This window comes from Oryctolagus cuniculus, chromosome 8 (assembly GCF_051225735.1).
Source record: "Oryctolagus cuniculus isolate XC-2025 breed Fujian yellow rabbit chromosome 8, ASM5122573v1, whole genome shotgun sequence".
Classification (NCBI taxonomy): domain Eukaryota; kingdom Metazoa; phylum Chordata; class Mammalia; order Lagomorpha; family Leporidae; genus Oryctolagus; species Oryctolagus cuniculus.
The window spans coordinates 123,622,218-123,641,221 of record NC_142874.1 but is presented as its reverse complement, the minus strand read 5'-3'; the positions used below and the strand labels follow the sequence as shown (position 1 = coordinate 123,641,221).

Genomic DNA, 19,004 nt, shown 5'->3' with positions numbered 1-19,004 from the left:
ATCTGAAGCCAGGAGCATCTTCCAGGTCTCCCATGCAGGTGCAGGGGCCCAAGGACTTGGGCCATCTTCTAGTGCTTTCTTAGGCCAAAGCAGAGAGCTGGATTGGAAGTGGAGCAGTCGGGACTTAAACCAGCACCCATACGGGATGCTGGTGCTGTAGGCTGGGGCTTTAACCCGCTGCACACAGCACCAGCCCCAATTCTAAGCACTTCCAGTTTACTTATCCATCCTCGAAGAATCAACATAATTGAAATCTATGCACCAGTACAAAAATGGCCTCTTATCCCATTCGCAGTAAGTATAAGTGTAAGTGTAACTTATACTTACGGCTCATTAATTATCCTTTGTAAACTTTCCTTCTTATACCATCACACAAATGACAGAACTGCCTTCCTTTTAGGCCCTGGAGTCCTGTTTATATGATTTCTCTGAGTTAATCCAAGAAGACCCTATGAGGAGGTTAAGGGGTTTTGATAATTGTATCTTAATGAATTTCGGTGTTAGGACTTTGAATGCCATCTGGTTTACATTGCCTCTGACTTTCTCACAAGCAGTTGTCCTCATTCTGCTTGAATACTTTCAGAACAGAAATTCAGGAGCCTGCGGGTATCCCTGATAGAAACACAAATCTCTCTCTCCACAGCCTCTGTCTATGGGGTCTACTCTTGTCTACTGGAGGTATACTGAACAAGCAAGCTAATTTCTCTTCCCTATGTCAGATGTCAATTTCGGAAGATTCTCTCATAGCTTCTTAAGTCTGATCATCATTCTTGGGGTGTGTTTTATGGATTCCCACTCCTCTGGTTATCCTCTCAAGATCAGTTCCAGTTTGCCAGTTTCATTGTAGAAGAGATCCATCAGATTAGGACATGATACTTCTCGTGTGGTTTGGTCATTGGATTTTGGCACACCCTCACTGGGGTCCTTGCTCTACTGCCCCATTTTGAAGCAAGATGGAAGAAGTCTTTAGTGATTGCTGTGGTCTTCTCTGTATCCCTGCTGAACTTCTGTAGGCCTCCTTCCCTCCCAGCAGACTTCCATTACCAAACTGTAGGGCCCATGTGGATAAATTATTCAATCCACATCCCTTCATTGCTCCCCAAATCTCTCTGACTTGGTACTTAATGGCATTAAAATCCCAGAGTCTAAGTCAGACCTTTTTTTTCTTGAATTCTGATTGTGGTGGTGTTATTGAACCAAAGTACAATGAATTAGGATTATTGCTATGACTAATATTAATGCTTATTTCTTTCACAGTGCTTTGGAGCATTGGCTACCAGGGGAACTAAATTTCATAATTCTCATGGGTTCTTTGTGTGTCTTTTGTGATTGCCAAAAAGCATGTATTTGTAAAGCATATTCTTTTCCTATAGAATAAATGCTTTTTTACCCTGTTGCTTAGCATTTTCCAAGCACCACTGTCATTAGAGGAGTTGACATCATGAATTAATATTTATTGAGAGTCCACAGGGTGCCTGCTGCTGTACTTGTCTCTTTGTAAGAGCTCCATCCATTGAGAACTGCTGGGGAGGCTCATAGCCCTTCGCCCCCCGTTAGCTTAGCAGCAGCTGCACTTCTTGCAAATTGAAAACCAAATGTCCTCTGGGACTTCCAAGGAACTAAATTAATTTTTATCCCCTGTAAATTAACTAGCATCTCACTGCTGGTGTCTCTATGATTATGACTCCTTTAATAATTAATACAGTACCATCCTTCATGAACAGTGTGTTTATAGCAGATGTATTGGGTTGTTTTGACCAAGAATGAAAGAATACCATATGGTTATTTGAATTTTCGTTGCCATCGACTTGATTTCTTCTTTGCTTTGGTAGTTTAAATATTTAGGCTGCTTGCTTTTTCTTAGATTAATTGAGATATTACCTAATTAATTCTTCAGAGAACAGAAATAACTTTTGAAATAAAAATACATTCCTTTTATGCAAATGTATACAAATAGTAAGATGTTAAAAATAAATAAGTTTGGCTTTTCCTTTATAGACCCATAAAATGATTATATTCTTAATGAGGAGAATTGGTTTATTTATTCAATCATTTGTGCGAGCCTATTTCTCCCATTAACTCCCAGTGTCTCTGTGCACACATTCTCTGTACCATCTCCTGAGATTTATAATACAACCACGTGTAAGATTAGATTGAAAGAATCACAGAACCATCCTGGTGAGATGCTGGTTATGGGGAAACAGAGCCTCCAGAGGTAGAGCAGTGTAGGATGGATTTCTGGTCTCATGAGCTGTTTTGAAAGACTGCATGATACAGATGAGTCGCTGCAAGATTGATTCTGTTTTGGCCTCCCAAATTTGTAATTTCAAGTCACTCGGCAGAGCTGCTTCTGATCCTCTTCTACTCTTCAGTTTCTTAAGCAATTGTGGGGAGCAACTTGGACTAGACTAAGTTACTGGAATTAAGACTTATTCTATGCATCTGCTCTCCCACAATATGGCGCTGAGAAGGGAGAAACAGCTTCTGCACAGCTGCCTGCAGTTCAACCAATAAACTGTGGGACTTACTCCTGATTGGAGGAGAGCAGCGTACTCGGCGTGTGGGTAGCAGAGTTGGGATTGGTGGAAGAGGACTATAAAGGAGGAGAAAGACAACATGCACCAGGAACATCTAAGGGGAACATCTGAAGGAACACCTGTGCAGCCCCCGAGAGAGCCGGCCGGCGGTGTGCCGCTCCCCCGCGGAAGTGGGGAAAGTGGCCAGGGGGAACCGCCCTTCCACGGAGGTGGAAGGGACAGTAGCCAACCCGGGAAGAACCAGCAGCAAACCCGGGGAGGGCCGAGCAGACGAAAGAACAGCGCAGGGTCCTGTGTCGTTCCTCCACGAAGAGGGGGAGCGACAGCAATGATGGGCAGATAGCACCTGCTCGTGTGTAGCTGGGAGAGTAGGGAAGCTGGGTGCTGCTGAACCTGGGGCTGCTGGGCCCAGGTGGCTGCAGCAGTGGGCCCAGCCTCACGATGCTTCCTGTGCCAGTCACATTCCAGACTCAGGAACTACGGGGCTGGGAGTCTGTGGAAGAGGTTAGTGCACCTGTGAAAGATGCAGACTAAATCTCTGCCCTTCATGGGGCTGGCATTGGTAGTCCCTTTTCAGATGGCTTCCATTTGTTTTTTTTTTTTTTTTCAGTTAGGTAATTATATAGTGAGTGTTAAACTCTATATTTATTTAATTGTAAGTTAAACTGAGTGATAAACATGACTGCTCTTCCACTTTTAGGCTTATTCATTATTTCAAATATTTTTTAGGAAATATTTTTATCTCCTTCATTTTTATAGTTAAACAATAGTAAATAAGAGTTAAAAACTAGTCTGATATAAAAGGGACATCATAATCATAATCTTAGTTGAAACATACCTCTGTTTCTCTTTGATAGATGGAGGTAGGAATTATCATACATTGTAGTACATCCATGTACCTTTAAAAAACACATTTAAAAAATGGCAAGCCATTGCTATCTATGACTTATCTTACCTTTTGTTCTCTTAGATTGTGATAATTTATATTCCTACAGTATTGAAGTGTGAGCCTGGAGAGACGTGGCGTTTAACTTGGATGGACACCCACAAGTTATAATATTTGTCCAAGTGGAATTTGAGGTCTCTGAATCTACAGGATTGGCATGAAATCTTGTGGGAACAGGTTTTCTCCTGAATACTTTGGCTCTACTTTTAATCATTACCAGTAAGAGCTAGTAGGGATTTAGGAATGTAGAGTTTCTAATTGGATTTCTTTATTGATAATATTGACCTACATAAAAGGATATTGTTTTTGGAGTTTTAGAAAGAGATCAAATTTGTTGAAAGGTAAAACAAATGATGAAAATAAATCATTAATTTTCATTTCCTAAATGTGTGTAGAAATGTGAGAGAGGCCCAAGCAGAGTGATTCTTATCTCCTTAAAGTCAGACTCGAAACTCCTGTGTGCAGACCCCAGAGTGTATCTGCTGTGCTGTGTGTGCTCATTGCTGGACACCTTTAGGCACTTTCTGCTTCTGTTATGTGAGTTTTTCTAGTTCAAATTAAAGTTTAATTTTAGTTTGGAGCAAGACCTGAATAGCTTGCTAAAGTAGCACCCCTACCTGCCTTCTCTAATTAGAGGATTCAGAGTTGACTACAAAAGTGGCCTGGGAAAAATCAATTTCCTTGACTATGATGTTTCAACTGGATACAGTATCTTAGAAATGAATGTCTTCATAATAAACACCCTCTAGGAGTGACTTTTGCTGTAACTGAACTGTGTTGTACAATTTAAGGGGAAGGAAGGGGAAATAGCAATGAGTATATTGTACAGACTATATCACCCTGGCTGTGATTTTTAATGAGGTTAAGCAACATTATTAATAGAGTAGTTTTTTTTCCTGGTATGTTTTAAGAGCTATAATTTTGCCTTTTAGTAGCATGTGTTTTTAGCTACTTTTGTCCCTGTACAATAGTGCCACACTTGACAAGACCATTTTATATGTGTGTGTATATATACATATATATGTATACATTTGTATATATGTGTATACATACCTACTACCCCTATTTTATTTATATCTATTATCTATCTATGTGTATATACTCACATACACACATACATATCCCTATCTCTATTTGTTTACTTTTAGTTATTTGTTTCCTATGGCTGTTGTATTAAATTACCACAAACATGGTGGCTTAGAGCGACAGAAATTTAGATCTGAGAGGGCAGATCTGGATGCCAAAATTAAGATAGGGATGTCAGAAGTCTGAAGTGGGGCTGGACTACTAGCATTCAAATGTCCTGTGATCAGAGTTCACTCAGTATCTACTGTGAATTATTTGATTACTCTCGGTCCCTATACTATTTGACTTATGAAGTTTATAAGAGACTTATGGGAATACAGGTTTACCATCTTGAGAGGATGATACATTTATGTAGGATCTATGCTGACAATTTTGTATTCTTTTGAATAGTGGTGACAGATTGCTTTCCCTTTGTGTATGAGTTTGACTTTTAAAAATATCTATAGTCACTGTGAGTAGAGTGAAAATTGGTAAATCTATATAACATTCTAGAAGATAATTTGAGTTTATATACCAAAGCCGTCAATTTACATAAATATATGTATCTACATAATTCTTTAAACATGATTTTTTCTAAGGAAATGGTCTTAGATATGTGCAGATTTCTTTGTGCTCTTGTTATGAGAAGAGTTGGAAGAAATCTAAGCAGTAAGGGTATTAGAAAAATAGATTTTGGGATATCTACTTAATATACTGCTTTGGAGTCATCACTGCTTACCATCATAGAGAACATCAAATGAGATAGAAAAAAAGCGAGAAATCCAAAAGTTTGTGGAAAAACTATATACACATGTGGGATCTCAAAGGTTCATGGAAAATCTGCAATATCTTTTAGCTCCATTTTCCATGAACTTTTTGAAGTACCCTTGTATATGTGCAGATACTTCTGTACAAAAAAGGATGTTTTGTACTTTAAAAGATTTATTTATAAGTGATAAAGTTGGGAAACATTTTTCCTTTTCTTCATCTATTATTTTTTTAAGTGTTCTGCAATGAACACATTAATTTTAAAAAATAAAAATAAATTTAAAAGGAGAATCATGGCTCCTTCAGACATGTGTCTCATGGTTAGTGTGACTGGTATTTTCTCAATATTAATCTTAATTAAAGAGATTTTTAAATTTTTTGAAAAAATTTACTATCTCTTTGACAGGCAGGGTTACAGAGAGAGAGAGGGAGAGACAGAGAGAGAGGTCTTCCATTTGCTGGTTCACTCCCCAAGTGGCTGCAATGGCTGAGGGCTGGGGTTAGGACAGGGTGAAGCCAGGAGTTTCTTCTGGGTCTCCCATGTGTGTAGAGGCCCACGGACTTGGGCCATCTTTCCCTGCTTTCCCAGGTGCATTATCAGGGAGGTGGATCAGAAGAGGAGCAGCTGGGACTCTAATGGGTGCCCATTAGAGTTGGACTAGCAGGCGGTGGCTTTATCTGCTATGCCACAATGCTAGCCCCCAGATTATTTGGAACAACAGCAACACCAGTGAGATAAATGGATTCAGAAAGAGATCATTACAATAGTAATTTGTACTTGGAAATTCTGGGATTTGGGGGGTATAATTTAAATGGATCACAAGTTCAATAAGTTTTGACAGATATATACTTGTATAACTAGCACGCAAGTCAAAATGATTAGTACGTCAGTATGACAAAAATGATTCAGTGTTTTTCTTTATGTATTATCATACCTTGAATAGTTTTTTAAAGCAGTTTAGGTCTTTCACGGTACTAATGAATTAGGCAGGCATACAGGCTAGAATTGATTAAATTTGTGAGCTGGAAGACCACGCCTTTGCCATGCCCCTGTATGACTTCAAGCGCTACCTGATACCTTCGTCACACCCCTGTGTGACCTTACGCCCTACCTGATACCCCCACCATGCCCCCATGTGACATCAGGCTCTACCTGACCATACCTGAGCGCCCACCTGCCCACAAGCCACTCCCCTGTGGAAAATATATAAAAAGGCAGGGAACATCCCCAAAAGGCTCTCTGCCACTGCTTTGCTGCTGGTGATAGGCGGTGGATACCAGCTTGCTGCATGAGGTGCTTGCTGAACGTGGCTTTGGCCTGCTCTCTGAGTAGTATGGACGCTACCTGGAAAGCCAAGACACTGTGACAAAAAAAAAAAAAATGACCTAAATGAAAGATCTCTGTGAGTGAGATCCTGGTGGAAAGAAGGGGCCATCAAAGAGGGAGGTACCTTTCTCTGAAGGGAGGAGAGAGCTTCTACTTTGATTATGGCCTTGTCTAAATAAGTTCGGAGTTTGTGGACTCAAGAGGCTTCCATAGCCTTGGCAGCTCGTGACAGGAGCCTTGGGTGGTTACTAACGTCCTAAATAAGAGTGTCAATTGTTAAAGCAACAACGGGAGTCACTATGCACTTACTCCCCATGTAGGATCTCTATCCTTAATGTGTTGTACTATGAGAAATAACAGTAAAACTAGTCTTCAAACAGTACTTTACACTTTGTGTATCTGTGTGGGTGCCAACTGTTGAAATCTTTACTTAGTATAGAGTTGATCTTCTGTATATAAAGATAATTAAAAGTGAAAATGAGTCTTAATGAAGTATGGGATGGAAGAGGGAGTAGGAGATGGGATGGTTTGTGGGGAGGAGGGTGGAGAACCACTATAAGCCAAAAGCTATACTTTCGAAATTTGTATTTATTAAATAAAAGTTTTCTAAAAAAACAAAAAACAAAAAACAAAAAAAAAACACCAGTGCAGTGTAGGGATTCTCATGGCTCTCTTTGGTAGATAGAGTAATTGAAGGTAAGAAATGAGAGCTGTTTACACACAGGCAGTTAATAATGTTAAAATTCCAATCCAGGTAATCTGACAACAGATTAGTTGTGTACCTAAACACTCTATGGTATATTCTTCCCAAATTGATCCCTGCCATCTCTTTGTTCTTGGAATTATGGTGTGTAATTTGTGTTAACTTTCTCCTATAAGATCCCATAGTTGGCCTTCTGTTCTGCAGTCTGTACTTATCGAGAAACCTAAACCTAACAGACTTCAATACTCTGACAGAGAAAGGAATTGGTGGGGAAAAGGATCATTTTGATTTCTTGGGCTAGTTAGCATCCAGAACTCTGGACATCCGGGAATGGTCGAGCACTGAGCGCTGTGGGCTACAGCAGCCATCTGCTGTCAGTTATTTCTGTTCCTCACCTCCCTTTCTGTTGAATAGCTGCTGCAGTAGTCCTGTACCCCTCTGTCCCAAGAACCATGCATCCACTCATGCTCATCTTCTATCCACAGTGTCAGAAACATGACTGCTTATCCTGGCATAACTGGATAGCCTCAAATTCATCCCCGATGTTATTTAGGACCAGGATTGTTTGATTATAACTTGGCGATGAGCTTCTCGAAGACATAGGTTGTGTCTGTTTTATCCAGTACCCAGCAAAGCATTAGGGAACTAAGAATTCTTATTGAGCTATCAAATGAAGTCCTAGCCCGTGGACTCACCTTATGAGAACCTCATGTGTTGGTGCCCTAGCAGTGCTCTTAAGGTCCTTGTCAGCACCACTGGAGACTGCAGAGCAACCTCCAGGAAGCCAAATGGCCCTGTGCTCCTCTTAAGAACTTGTAAATGGCCATTCGGCACCCACTTGTCATGGGGAAGGACTGGGTTTAATGCTGCAACTGTAGAGCTCTACCTGCCCAAGAAGCAAGTACTTGGGAACTTGAAGGGCTATCAAGTAATAGCGGCCACACTTAAGTGACAGAGGAGAGATACCCAGCGTATCAGAGGGGACAGCCTGGAGTGAGGAGTATTTTCTTTGACAAAGCTAGTGCAGCTCTTACATTGCCAAGCCCTGTCACCTGATGTTACTCCGAGGTCTCCATAATTTACTTCGCTCAGTGGAGTGGAACTTGTCACCTTTTCCATGTTGGACTCTCAGTGTTTTTGGATTACTTTCTAGGATTAATCTTGCATTGTACTCCCAGTGCTGCCTCTCAGATAATAAACAAAATTCTGTGTCTGTGTAAATTTCTACAATGTGTGCTTCGATTTCATTCTTATCTAGGCACCCTTCATGTTGAATATTGGATGACTGTTTTTATAGTATTTCTGGAATATTTTCTGTATTCTGCTTGATTGTCCTCACTTGCCTACACACACACACACACACACACACACACACACAGTGTGACCTGTTCTAGGGGGTCAGATATGTCTGGACAGGTGTAAAGTAACTCACAAAGAACCTCCTTCAATTTACTGATGAGATTGTTACTATAAACTGCTAGCAAATACAGAATTCTTCCTTCAGTTAAAACTCAGGAAAATATATGTATTCAGTGCTAAATGATCTCTTGTTTCTTTTTTCCAGGCAAGGAAACTGATCAGTGATTTTGCCATTATCTTGTCCATCCTCATCTTCTGTGTAATAGATGCCCTGGTGGGTGTGGATACTCCAAAATTAATTGTGCCAAGCGAGTTCAAGGCAAGTGAATGTCAATTTTGGTCATTTTTGGAACTCTTTTCCCCCCTTTCCCTCTTTCTAGATTATTGTGTCTTCTTTTAAGTTGTTTGGTACAGTTATTTATTTATTTTTTCCAAAAACAGTATATTTTTACAGTCCCTTGTATACATTTAGTCTTCTTTCTTCAGTAAATTAAATGTCAAGACTGGAACCACTTCCCTTATAGTTTTAAGTATTTTCAAACATAATTTTATATACCTTATCACTATGATTCATACAGTAATTTTAGGAAGTATAGAGTGTAAAACTGGAAAATCTGATTTCTGGCCAGATGATAAAGTAATGCATAAACAATTTAAAAAATAATCTCCCAGTAATGTGACACCTCCTTCAATTTGTTGATGAAACTGTTACTGTAAATTGGCAATAAATAGAGATTTTATCAGGCTGAGATTGAAGCTCATGAGAATTAAATAAAATGCCCAAGATTAAACAATTAGAAGTGTCAGGGTATGAAATTAAAACCTCAAACTCTGCCAGGTTTCCAACTCAGTCTTCTTTTCATACTGCAGAACCACCTGCCACATGAGTTTCAATGTAATGTTGATTTAATTACTATGGAGAATAAATATGAATTATTTATTTTATGAACCTGTTGGTCTGTACAGAGGCATTAGATAACATTTTCATTTCAATCATTTCTAAATATATACCTAGCTAATTTTCTATCGCAAGTCTTTCACCTATTTTCTAGAATAGTCTTAACTCTTTCTACTAGTAAGGACATATATATGCTAAGAAATATTAAGCTAATTGCATTTTTGGCTTAATAACTACTTACTAAGAAAGGAATATATGTATTACAGCAGACTATTCTTTGTATTGTCTTTGTTCTTATATATTCATTAGCAAAGGCAAGCTCTCATTCATTCAATCATTAATGCATTGAAGTCAGTACTTAATATTTTCTTTGAGTCAGGCTCTGTATGGGCATTTAAATTGCATTAGTGTGCAAGACAAAGTAGCTTAGCAGTGAGCTCACAGTCCTGCAAAGGTAGTAAAATATGGATGAAGTTGGTGATAGAGTGATGAGCAAAGTGAGGCAGAAGAAGGAAATGTCCTCCAAAGCAAAGCGAGGCTTTGACAGATAACAAATCTGAAAAAAATCCATAGAGAGTATTCTATTCTAGTTTCTTAAATTTGCGTTAAAGTTGCTTTGCCTTGTTTAATGAAGAAAAAGCACAATGAAAATTTTTCCTGTTATATGTGTGTGTGTGTGTGTGTACTGTTAACAGAAAATAGATTGAAAACTGGAAAAATGGCCATTTTTTTCCTGGGGATGTAACTCATTATTCTAGATCATTTTCTATTATTACAGTAAGAGACCAGAACATTCACATTAATTCAATTATCACATATAAAAATATCTATAGGTTTTCCTCTATTACATTATGAAGCCACTATAATTTGAGATTAGTATAAGCAACTTCAGTATGATTGCTAAAACCCATGAACAAAGTTAATGATAGCTTTGTAATTTATTGCTACTTCTTTTTATTATATTTGGTGTTTGATTCTGGCTTCTTAAATTACTTTCTTCATCTTGAATTCTCACGTTAAGTCATCTTCAGAACAGGAAATGCCATTCCCATATTCTCTTTCTCTTTCCCCAATATATTGGCTCTTCAAATAGAAGTTTGTCTTCGTCTCCCCATTCATTTTCACCACCTAGCATACATTAGTTTGATACTGGTCTCTGCTTCCAGCCAACAAGTCCAAACCGGGGTTGGTTTGTGCCACCATTTGGAGGAAACCCCTGGTGGGTGTACCTTGCTGCTGCTATCCCTGCTCTGCTGGTCACCATTCTGATTTTCATGGACCAGCAGATCACCGCTGTGATTGTAAACAGGAAAGAACATAAACTCAAGGTAAGTGCTCCCAGTCATGGTTATTATTGCCTTCTTCTTTATTTTTAGAGCTTGAAAATTGATTCAGAATTTAAAGAGCATCATTAGGAGTTATACCGTAGCCAGTGTCCCCCTAAGACTTGGCAGGATCATGGGTCATCTGGTGTTGACACATGTCCACCAAACAAGGGAGAATACATTTAAATCTGAAAAAATATTTCAAGTTATATTTCCTTCATCACTACAGAGAGAATACAAACATAGTTTACTACTCAGCCAGTCGTCATACTTCTGATTTTAATGTGATAACTGTCCTTAATGAAGACGATGACAATCAAAGATTTAATTTATCCAGAGTGTCTGAGCTCCATTGAATCAACTCAGATATTTTTTATTGTTTTTTCTTTTTCTGTTCAAAAAACTTTTTAAATTGTACTTACTTGTAGAGCATAGTGTGATGATTGGTACATGTATCCAATGTGTAATGATCAAATCTTGGTAATTGGCATTTCTATATCTGCTTAAACACTTTTTGGGAAGCTTTAAAGATTTTTTCTTAAAGATTATTTAGATAGAATTTGGCTATAAGTGTTGATAAGCGTTTACATTTTTGTCTTTAAATATTTTTCTCCGTATGATATAAACCATAAAGTGTGGAGCAAAATGCTTTATTTTACACATTGTAGGTTTTTTCTGTAATCAGTTATTAACTTTATCATGAGTCTGAAGAAAATGATTTAGTAGCCTGGGATATTTTTCAAGAGCGCTGCCTAAGATGTTCTTGATTATATAATGTTTCTCTAGCTCTAATGATTTTTTTATGTCATAGTGGATTTCAAAAAATACTATTTGGGGAACTGAGATATAAATAATGACACTAACAAGAAATATAATTTGGTGGATACCTACTATGAGTCAAGCCATGTTCTAAGCATTTTACATATTAACTCATTAGCTTTTTATAGCATCATCTGAAGGCTCCATGCAAGTGCATTAGAATCAGCTGTCTAGAAGCAGGAGCAGAAATTAGTGAGTGTAGAGTTCTGCAGAGTAGGTGTAGGAAAAAGAAAAATCCAGGAAATGTAAAGAAGTGATTAATAATAGAAACCCACTGGACAGGGGAATGAGGAGATTCTGATAAACCATGAAAATAAGGAGGACTGGATAAATTATGGATCATGGCAAGAAAAGAGTAAATCCCATATTGTTAAGATAGGGAGAAGAAGAAAATTAAAAGCTTTGGTTGAAGGAGAGATGTTTAGACTTCAAGAGGTTGGGAGAGAGAGAGTTGGGAGTGATGAAGTATACCCTCAATGCTGTTCCTCAGAGTTTGGAAGTTAGGGTATTGTTGAGTTCAGGGTGTCGAAAGTATTATTTGCATCAATATGGCTATCACCAGAAGATGACACAGATATGGTGGAGAGGAAGATCATGGAATTGTTACTGAAATCATAAGACACGTGTATGGGTCCTGGAGGTCAGCATTTGTTGCTATGTGGAAAGGCAGAATGAAGAATAATCTGAACTTCAGTAGAAGACAATTCGTGTAAGCGTGAGAATGAGTGATGAGCACTCCTCACTAACACAGGGAGTTAGAGGAATAGACTTTCACTGAAGAAGAAACATGTCCAGCAAATCCCAGGTACCAAAACACCGGGGTTCAGTAGATATTCTGCTGCTTTGAGATGGTTTTAATTCTTGTTTTTGTTTTTTAAAAAGTTTTTTTTTTTAATTTATTTGAGAGATAGAGTTAGATAGTGAGAGAGAGAGACAGAGAGAAAGGTCTTCCTTCCGTTGGTTCACCCCCCCCCCAATGGTTGCCACGGCCAGAGCTATGCCGATCTGAAGCCAGGAACCAGGTGCTTCTTCCTGGTCTCCCACGTGGGTGCAGGCGCCCAAGCACTTGGGCCACAGCAGAGAGCTGAACTGCAAGAGGAGCAACCTGGACTAGAACCCGGCGCCCATATGGGATGCTGGCGCCGGAGGCAGAGGATTAACCAAGTGAACCATGATGCCGGCCCCAAGATGCTTTTAATTCTAAGATTGTTGTCTAACCATTGATATATTTATGTCTTGTTTCACAACTGTTAGTCCATTCCTCATACATTCATTGAATGCCTTACCATGCCTGATTCTATACCCTGTCCTGATTTGAGGGTACTATTCTGTGAGCAAACAGTAAGAAGGATGAGGCCAATCCTACTTACTTTCTGTTACTCACAGGATTTTGTGCCTGTGTGTTTGTTGTTCCTAAAGAAAATGATCTCTATGAAATGAGTGTCTGGTGACCCATGGAGTTTCAAAAAATTGTGAGGATCCATTCGTCCATTGCACAATAGATGTAGATAGATCATGATAATGTGCTGTATGCTTCTCTTACAAAAGAACTAGAAGAAAGGATTTGGGACGGTTTCATCAGAAATAAATGTTACATGTTTGAGGAGAGAGAGATTTTTGCCATTGTTGGACGTTACACATATATGCATGTCTGGAAGCATCACATGGTATTCCATAAATATGTGTAATTTTTATGTGTTGGTAAAAAATACAAGGAAAATTTAAAAATCAGTAAATGAGGGGTTATCAAGTACATGAAATTGTGCTGTACCTTAGCAATTCAGGTGTTACAGATTAGGGGGAATAACAAATCATCCAGTGTGAAATGGATTCCTCTGTGTCTGTGTATGTGTGTAAATTATCAGTACATGTCCCTTTTTGAGGAAAATTGCTTCAGTTATTGAATCTTAGGAAAAGTAAAATTACAGAAGTTGAAATGCTGTTTACGAGAAACAAAAAAAAAGATATTTCACTTCAATTCCTTCAGTTTTTGCAGCATACCAAAGAACATCTGGTAGATGGTAATTTATACATGTAGCCATTTGGTTAATAGCTTAATTTTTCATATTGCAAAACATGCTGTAATTCTAAAGTGTACATATGATGTTTTTCCATAATTTAAATGAAAATAACGAGAATCTCATCTGTTTTGTATCAAGTTATGAACACATCTGTGGGCCTGTGGATTTCCCTCTTTTCAGTCCCATTGGGCTGCTTGTGCCGCTTCTTCATAGCTACTTTTCTTCAGAAATATTTGGTGACTGCTTGGCCCTCATCAGTTGAGAAGTTTTGATACTGAGTCTTTCACTTGACATAGTGATCTATTTAGGTAGACCTTCTTCAGCATCAGTGTTCAAAATTGTGTAAGCTCTTGCATATCTTTCTAAAGATATCTAAGTTTATTAAATGATGTTTTAAAAAAGTGTTATTTTTTAAGATTTATTTATTTGAAAGGCAGAGTTACAGAGAGAGAAACAGAGAGGGAAAGAGAGAGAGAGATTTTCCATCCACAGGTTCACTCCCTAAATGGCTACAATAGCCAGGGTTGGGCCAGACCAAAGCCAGGAACCAGGAGTTTTTTCCAGTTCTCCCACGTGGGGGCAGGGCCCAAGTACCTGGACCATCTTCCACTACTTTCCCTGACGCATTAACAGAGAACCTGAAAGGCAGTGGAGAAGCTGGGACTCAAACTAGCCCCTGCCTGGGATGCTGGCACTGCAGGCAGTGGCTTAACCTGTTGCACAACAGTGCAAGCCCCACCATTATTTAAGAAAACCCTTGTTTTCTTAGAGAAAATCAATGAATATATATTGATCTTATTTTTTTAAAAGATTTATTTATCTATTTGAAAGTCAGAGTTACATAGAAAGAGGAGAAGCAGGGAGAGAGAGAGAGAGAGAGAGAGAGAGAGGGGTCTTCTACCTTCTGGTTCACTCTCCAATTGGCCGTAACAGCCAGAGCTATACTGATCCAAAGCCAGGAGCCAGGAGCCAGGAGCTTCCTCCGGGTCTCCCACACGGGCGCAGGGGCCCAAGGACTTGGGCCATCCTCTACTGCTTTCCCAGGGCATGGCAGAGAGCTGGGTTGGAAGTGGAGCATCTGGGACTCAAACCGGCGCCCATGTGGGATGCCAGCACTGCAGGTGGTGGCTTCACCCATTATGCCACAGTGCTGGCCCCTATATTGAGCTTATAACTGGTATTTGTACCAAACTCGTTAATTCCAGTAATTTTCCATAGATTAGTTTGGCATTTTCTTTGTATAATTTCATATTACTTATGAACAATTACAGCTTCATTTCTTCCTCTTCAGTCCTTAAGTCCTTCGTTTAATTTTCTGTCTGGTGTGTCACTTAGGATGTGCCACACAACATTTAGTAAAAATAGTGATCATGTTTCCGGTGTTGTTTGATTGTTGTTAAGTACATCAGTACTCATATTTTTAGTGAATTGAACTTTGTGTGTGTCTTTGTTTCTCATAATGCTTTTTGCCTTAATATTCACTTGGCTGTTATATATTTTTACATTCTTTATCAGTCTTTCTTTTTATTTATTTTAAGTAACACATAACTAGACTTTTAAAAAAGTTCATTTTTCACTTAATTTTTGCTTTTAATTAAAATATATAATCCATTTAAGTAAATCATTTTAATATGTTTATATTGATAGGTGGGCTTTTTAACTGTCCTTTTTGCTTTCTGTTTATCTCAACACCTTGGTACTCTTTCTTCCTTATGATTCCTTCCTGCTTGCTCTCTTTTAGGTTCACACAAGTTTATATTTTGCATTTTCGCCCTTCTGCTTCTTTGTTCATTGGTTGTCTAGAACTTCTACACTTCATCTTTTCTTTTAGTGGTTGGGATGCCCATTTTAGTATGCATGTTTAAATTCTAAAGTAAGTATTTTGCTCTTCTTTTGAATACTGCTAAAGACCACAGAGTATTTCAACTTTACTGCTTCTTTTTGAGTCATAAGCTATTACTACACACATTTATCTCTGTCTCAGTGTTAAAATCCAATTAATTAGATGTGGTCAGTATTTTTAGCATTACCCACAAGTTTACCATTGTCTTTGGTCATTTTTCTTTTTTGCATCTCAGGCATTCCTTTCTGGAATGTCCTCTTTGCACTGAATTATTTTGCTTAAACAGTATCTCCTTACCAGGCGTTTGAACTTTCCTCCCCTGAGGATCTGTGGAGGACGAGCTCTCTCATTTGCGTTTGCCTGCAAATGTTTTTGTCTCATCCTCATTCTTGAAAGGTAATTTCTCTGGATATATAATTTTAGATTGGAAGATATTTTCTTTCAGCACATAAAGGCTATTTTCCATTATTTCTGGCTTCCATAAAAGTAAACTGTTAGTATAATTTCCTCATTGCTTTATAAATCTTTCTTTTCCTTTTGGTTCTTTTATGATCCTTTTTGTCTTTATTTTGTAGTTTCACTACGATTTATATAAGCATAGGTTAGTTTATTATAAATTGGATTTACTGGGTTTCCTGAATTGAGGGTTAGTATCTTTCATCAGTTATAGAATTCTGTAAATCTTTGAGCCATTCAAACTCTAGTACATCCTTCTAGAATTACAAGCACAAATGTATTTTGAAGTCCTGTCTTGTGCCATTTCTGCTAAGTTGGTTTTTAGAAAATATTTTCTACTCTTTGTGTATTTTTTCCAATCTATCTCTTTACTAATTTATTATTTGTTGAGGACAACCAGGTGGTTTGTTATTCTGTTTATCTTTTGGTATATAATAAGCCACCTATCAACAGAACAGCACAAAAGCAAGTGGTTATCCTGGCTCATATTTCTTGGTAATGTTAGGACTCAGATAGACAAGTCTTGCTTGAGCGCTCTCTCTCTCTCTCTCTCTCTTTCTCTCTCTCTCTCTCTCTGTATGTATGTGTGTGTGTGTGTATGACTCAATTTCTGTACATACAGATATATTCTGTCTCTCCATATGGGACTCACTCACTCTCTTAATCTCAACCTCTCTCTCTCCCTGTTTCTCTACCTTCCTCCCCATGGCGTCTCATCTTCCAGGGATTTTTGTATGGCTTGAGTGTCTCACCAGTGTGGTAGTCTTACCTTATTTGCACTTGTTATGTGGCAGCTGACTTCCAAGAATTAAGATGTGGGAGATGCTAGACATGAGCTGTCAGGTTTTGCTTCTTTACTTTGCCGTAGTCAATTGGTTAGTCACAGAGATAGCCTCCACTTAAGTGGTTGAGGGAAGAATCCACCTTTTGATGTGGGATTGGCAAAGTAACATGTAGAAAATGATATGAAATAGGAAGTGTTTCCCAGCCATTTTTGGGAAAAATATATCTGTCACATTTGTATTGAAAATTTTGCCATAGTATGATCTTAGTGATTGCTTCCCTGTGGTATTATTTGGTGTATTCTTTTGTTTTCTGTTTCCTTTAAGTTGAATGGGAACATATGTCCCACAGGCCATATAAGAGCAGTGAAACCATTTGGTCTAGCCCTGCCAAAGCAAGCTCAGGTGGGACTCAAAATCTGATAAATCCCTAGCAGGCTAATTTTTAAGTTGATAATTTTGTATGGCCCACAAATGATGTTGTAAATATTCAATTGGCCAATGGCATTAAAAGAGGTTCTCCACCACTGCATTGGCTGTAGAAGTTGATGAGGTATGAGTTTGTCATTATCCATCTGTCCATCTGTGTTTTAGGAGAAGACAGGCCAAGGCTAAGGCCAGGGTCACTCTAAAGTACATTTTTGGCTTCCAGACCACAGAGGCAGTGTGGCTTCCAGCCCCAAACTCAGTACAGGTGTGTAGTTAGAAATGTTCTTGGGAGAGCGCCCCAACTCTCTCTGTCCCTCATTTCTCTACCTAGGGGCAAGACTGAGGGAGGTATGTGTCCTGGCCCTCACCTGCCCCCATCTTTTTCTGTATTTTTTTTCTAAGTGGCTAACTGAGTGTATAGTATTGAGAATATCCTGGTTTTATTTTGAGTGGTGTCCTCCCTCTGTTCCTCTTGCCTGTAACCTTAGGATTGGTCTCTTTTCCTGGAGTCCAGATGGTAGTTCTAATTCAGGCCTTAAGCTCCCAGGATTGGCACAGTCTCCCAGGGCTCTCCCAGCCTCCAGGGCTTGGTTACCTGTGGCTTTGCTCTTTCTGGTTGCTATTGTTGTTTTGTCCTAATTGTTCCTCCTGCTTTCTGGCAGATAAGCCATGATTTTTGAGATATTTCTATATTTTGTTGAGAACTTTTAGGTGTTCTACATTGAGAGAGGTTTCACTGTTGGTTGAGATTCTCAAAAGACTGGAAATAAAATATTGACCAAAATATTTTTTGATTTTGACAAAACATTGGAAACACTGGTTAATTTTTATCTATAGTTGGGTAGACTTATACGTATCTTTGGAGCTAAATGCCTTTCCTTTTTATGCTCATTTTCTCATTGATAAAATTCAAAATTTAGAATTTAGCAAATTTAGGATTGACAAGATACATAAAATTTTTAATCCCTTATTCCTCTTGGTGAATATTAGGAAAGAAGTTATATTAATATTTTCCTCTTAAAATGAGGGTTAAGTATATAAAAAGCAAGTTTTCATCACTTTGGGCATTGATTATTTGAAGCCATTCTTTTGAATAATGTTATAGTATAAATGCCATTCCTTTGAATCATGTTACCATGAATCAGAGGCTTTTCACTATGGAAACTATTTTGTTCACATTTTATGAGAAAAGGAAGCTATGGGATGTGAAAATAGGAGATTCTATGTGGAATTGTAAAGGACCCTAACTGCTATGAAAATGATTCAAAAGAGAAACCTGAAACAGTGAGAGACATGGAGGCATTGTGGTATTAAAAGCAGCATGGTTTTTGGGTGGCATTTGTGTTGGCTGTGTGTCAGGTGGCCCTGGCTGTCTGCTCTGCTTGGGACAGGATCCACCTTTCCGCTCTGCTAAACAGCTCTGAATTGATGTAGGAACACCAAGGTACTTGGCTGCTTTTGGCCATCATCTTGGTTAGTTATGTCCCATATTCTCCCTGCAGAGTATTCAAACCCAGGTTAACAAGGTCATGACCTCTCCAGGATCATTCCCTGAGTCATTGGCAAGCTGAGCTTCAGACTGCAAAGCCAGAGGTCATCCTTAAAGGGAAGTGGTTTCAACATTTATAGATTGGATGGGGGAAGGAGAAATTATTTAACATCATTGTCTAGAAATAGATATTGGGTGGTTGCAGTGATTTTCTCTGATATATTTTGGGGTAAAATA

General features: G+C 38.6%; 1 protein-coding gene across 12 annotated transcripts in view; it reads left to right on the top strand.

Annotated features, from left to right (window-relative positions):
- The window catches only part of SLC4A4 (solute carrier family 4 member 4), a 378,301-nt gene that overhangs the window by 323,761 nt on the left and 35,536 nt on the right, over positions 1 to 19,004 (top strand). For all 12 annotated transcript variants that reach the window (XM_089301672.1, XM_089301671.1, XM_089301675.1 and 9 more), the window contains 2 exon segments: positions 8,911 to 9,024; positions 10,770 to 10,931. In XM_089301672.1, coding sequence (XP_089157798.1) covers positions 8,911 to 9,024; positions 10,770 to 10,931 — 276 coding nt within the window.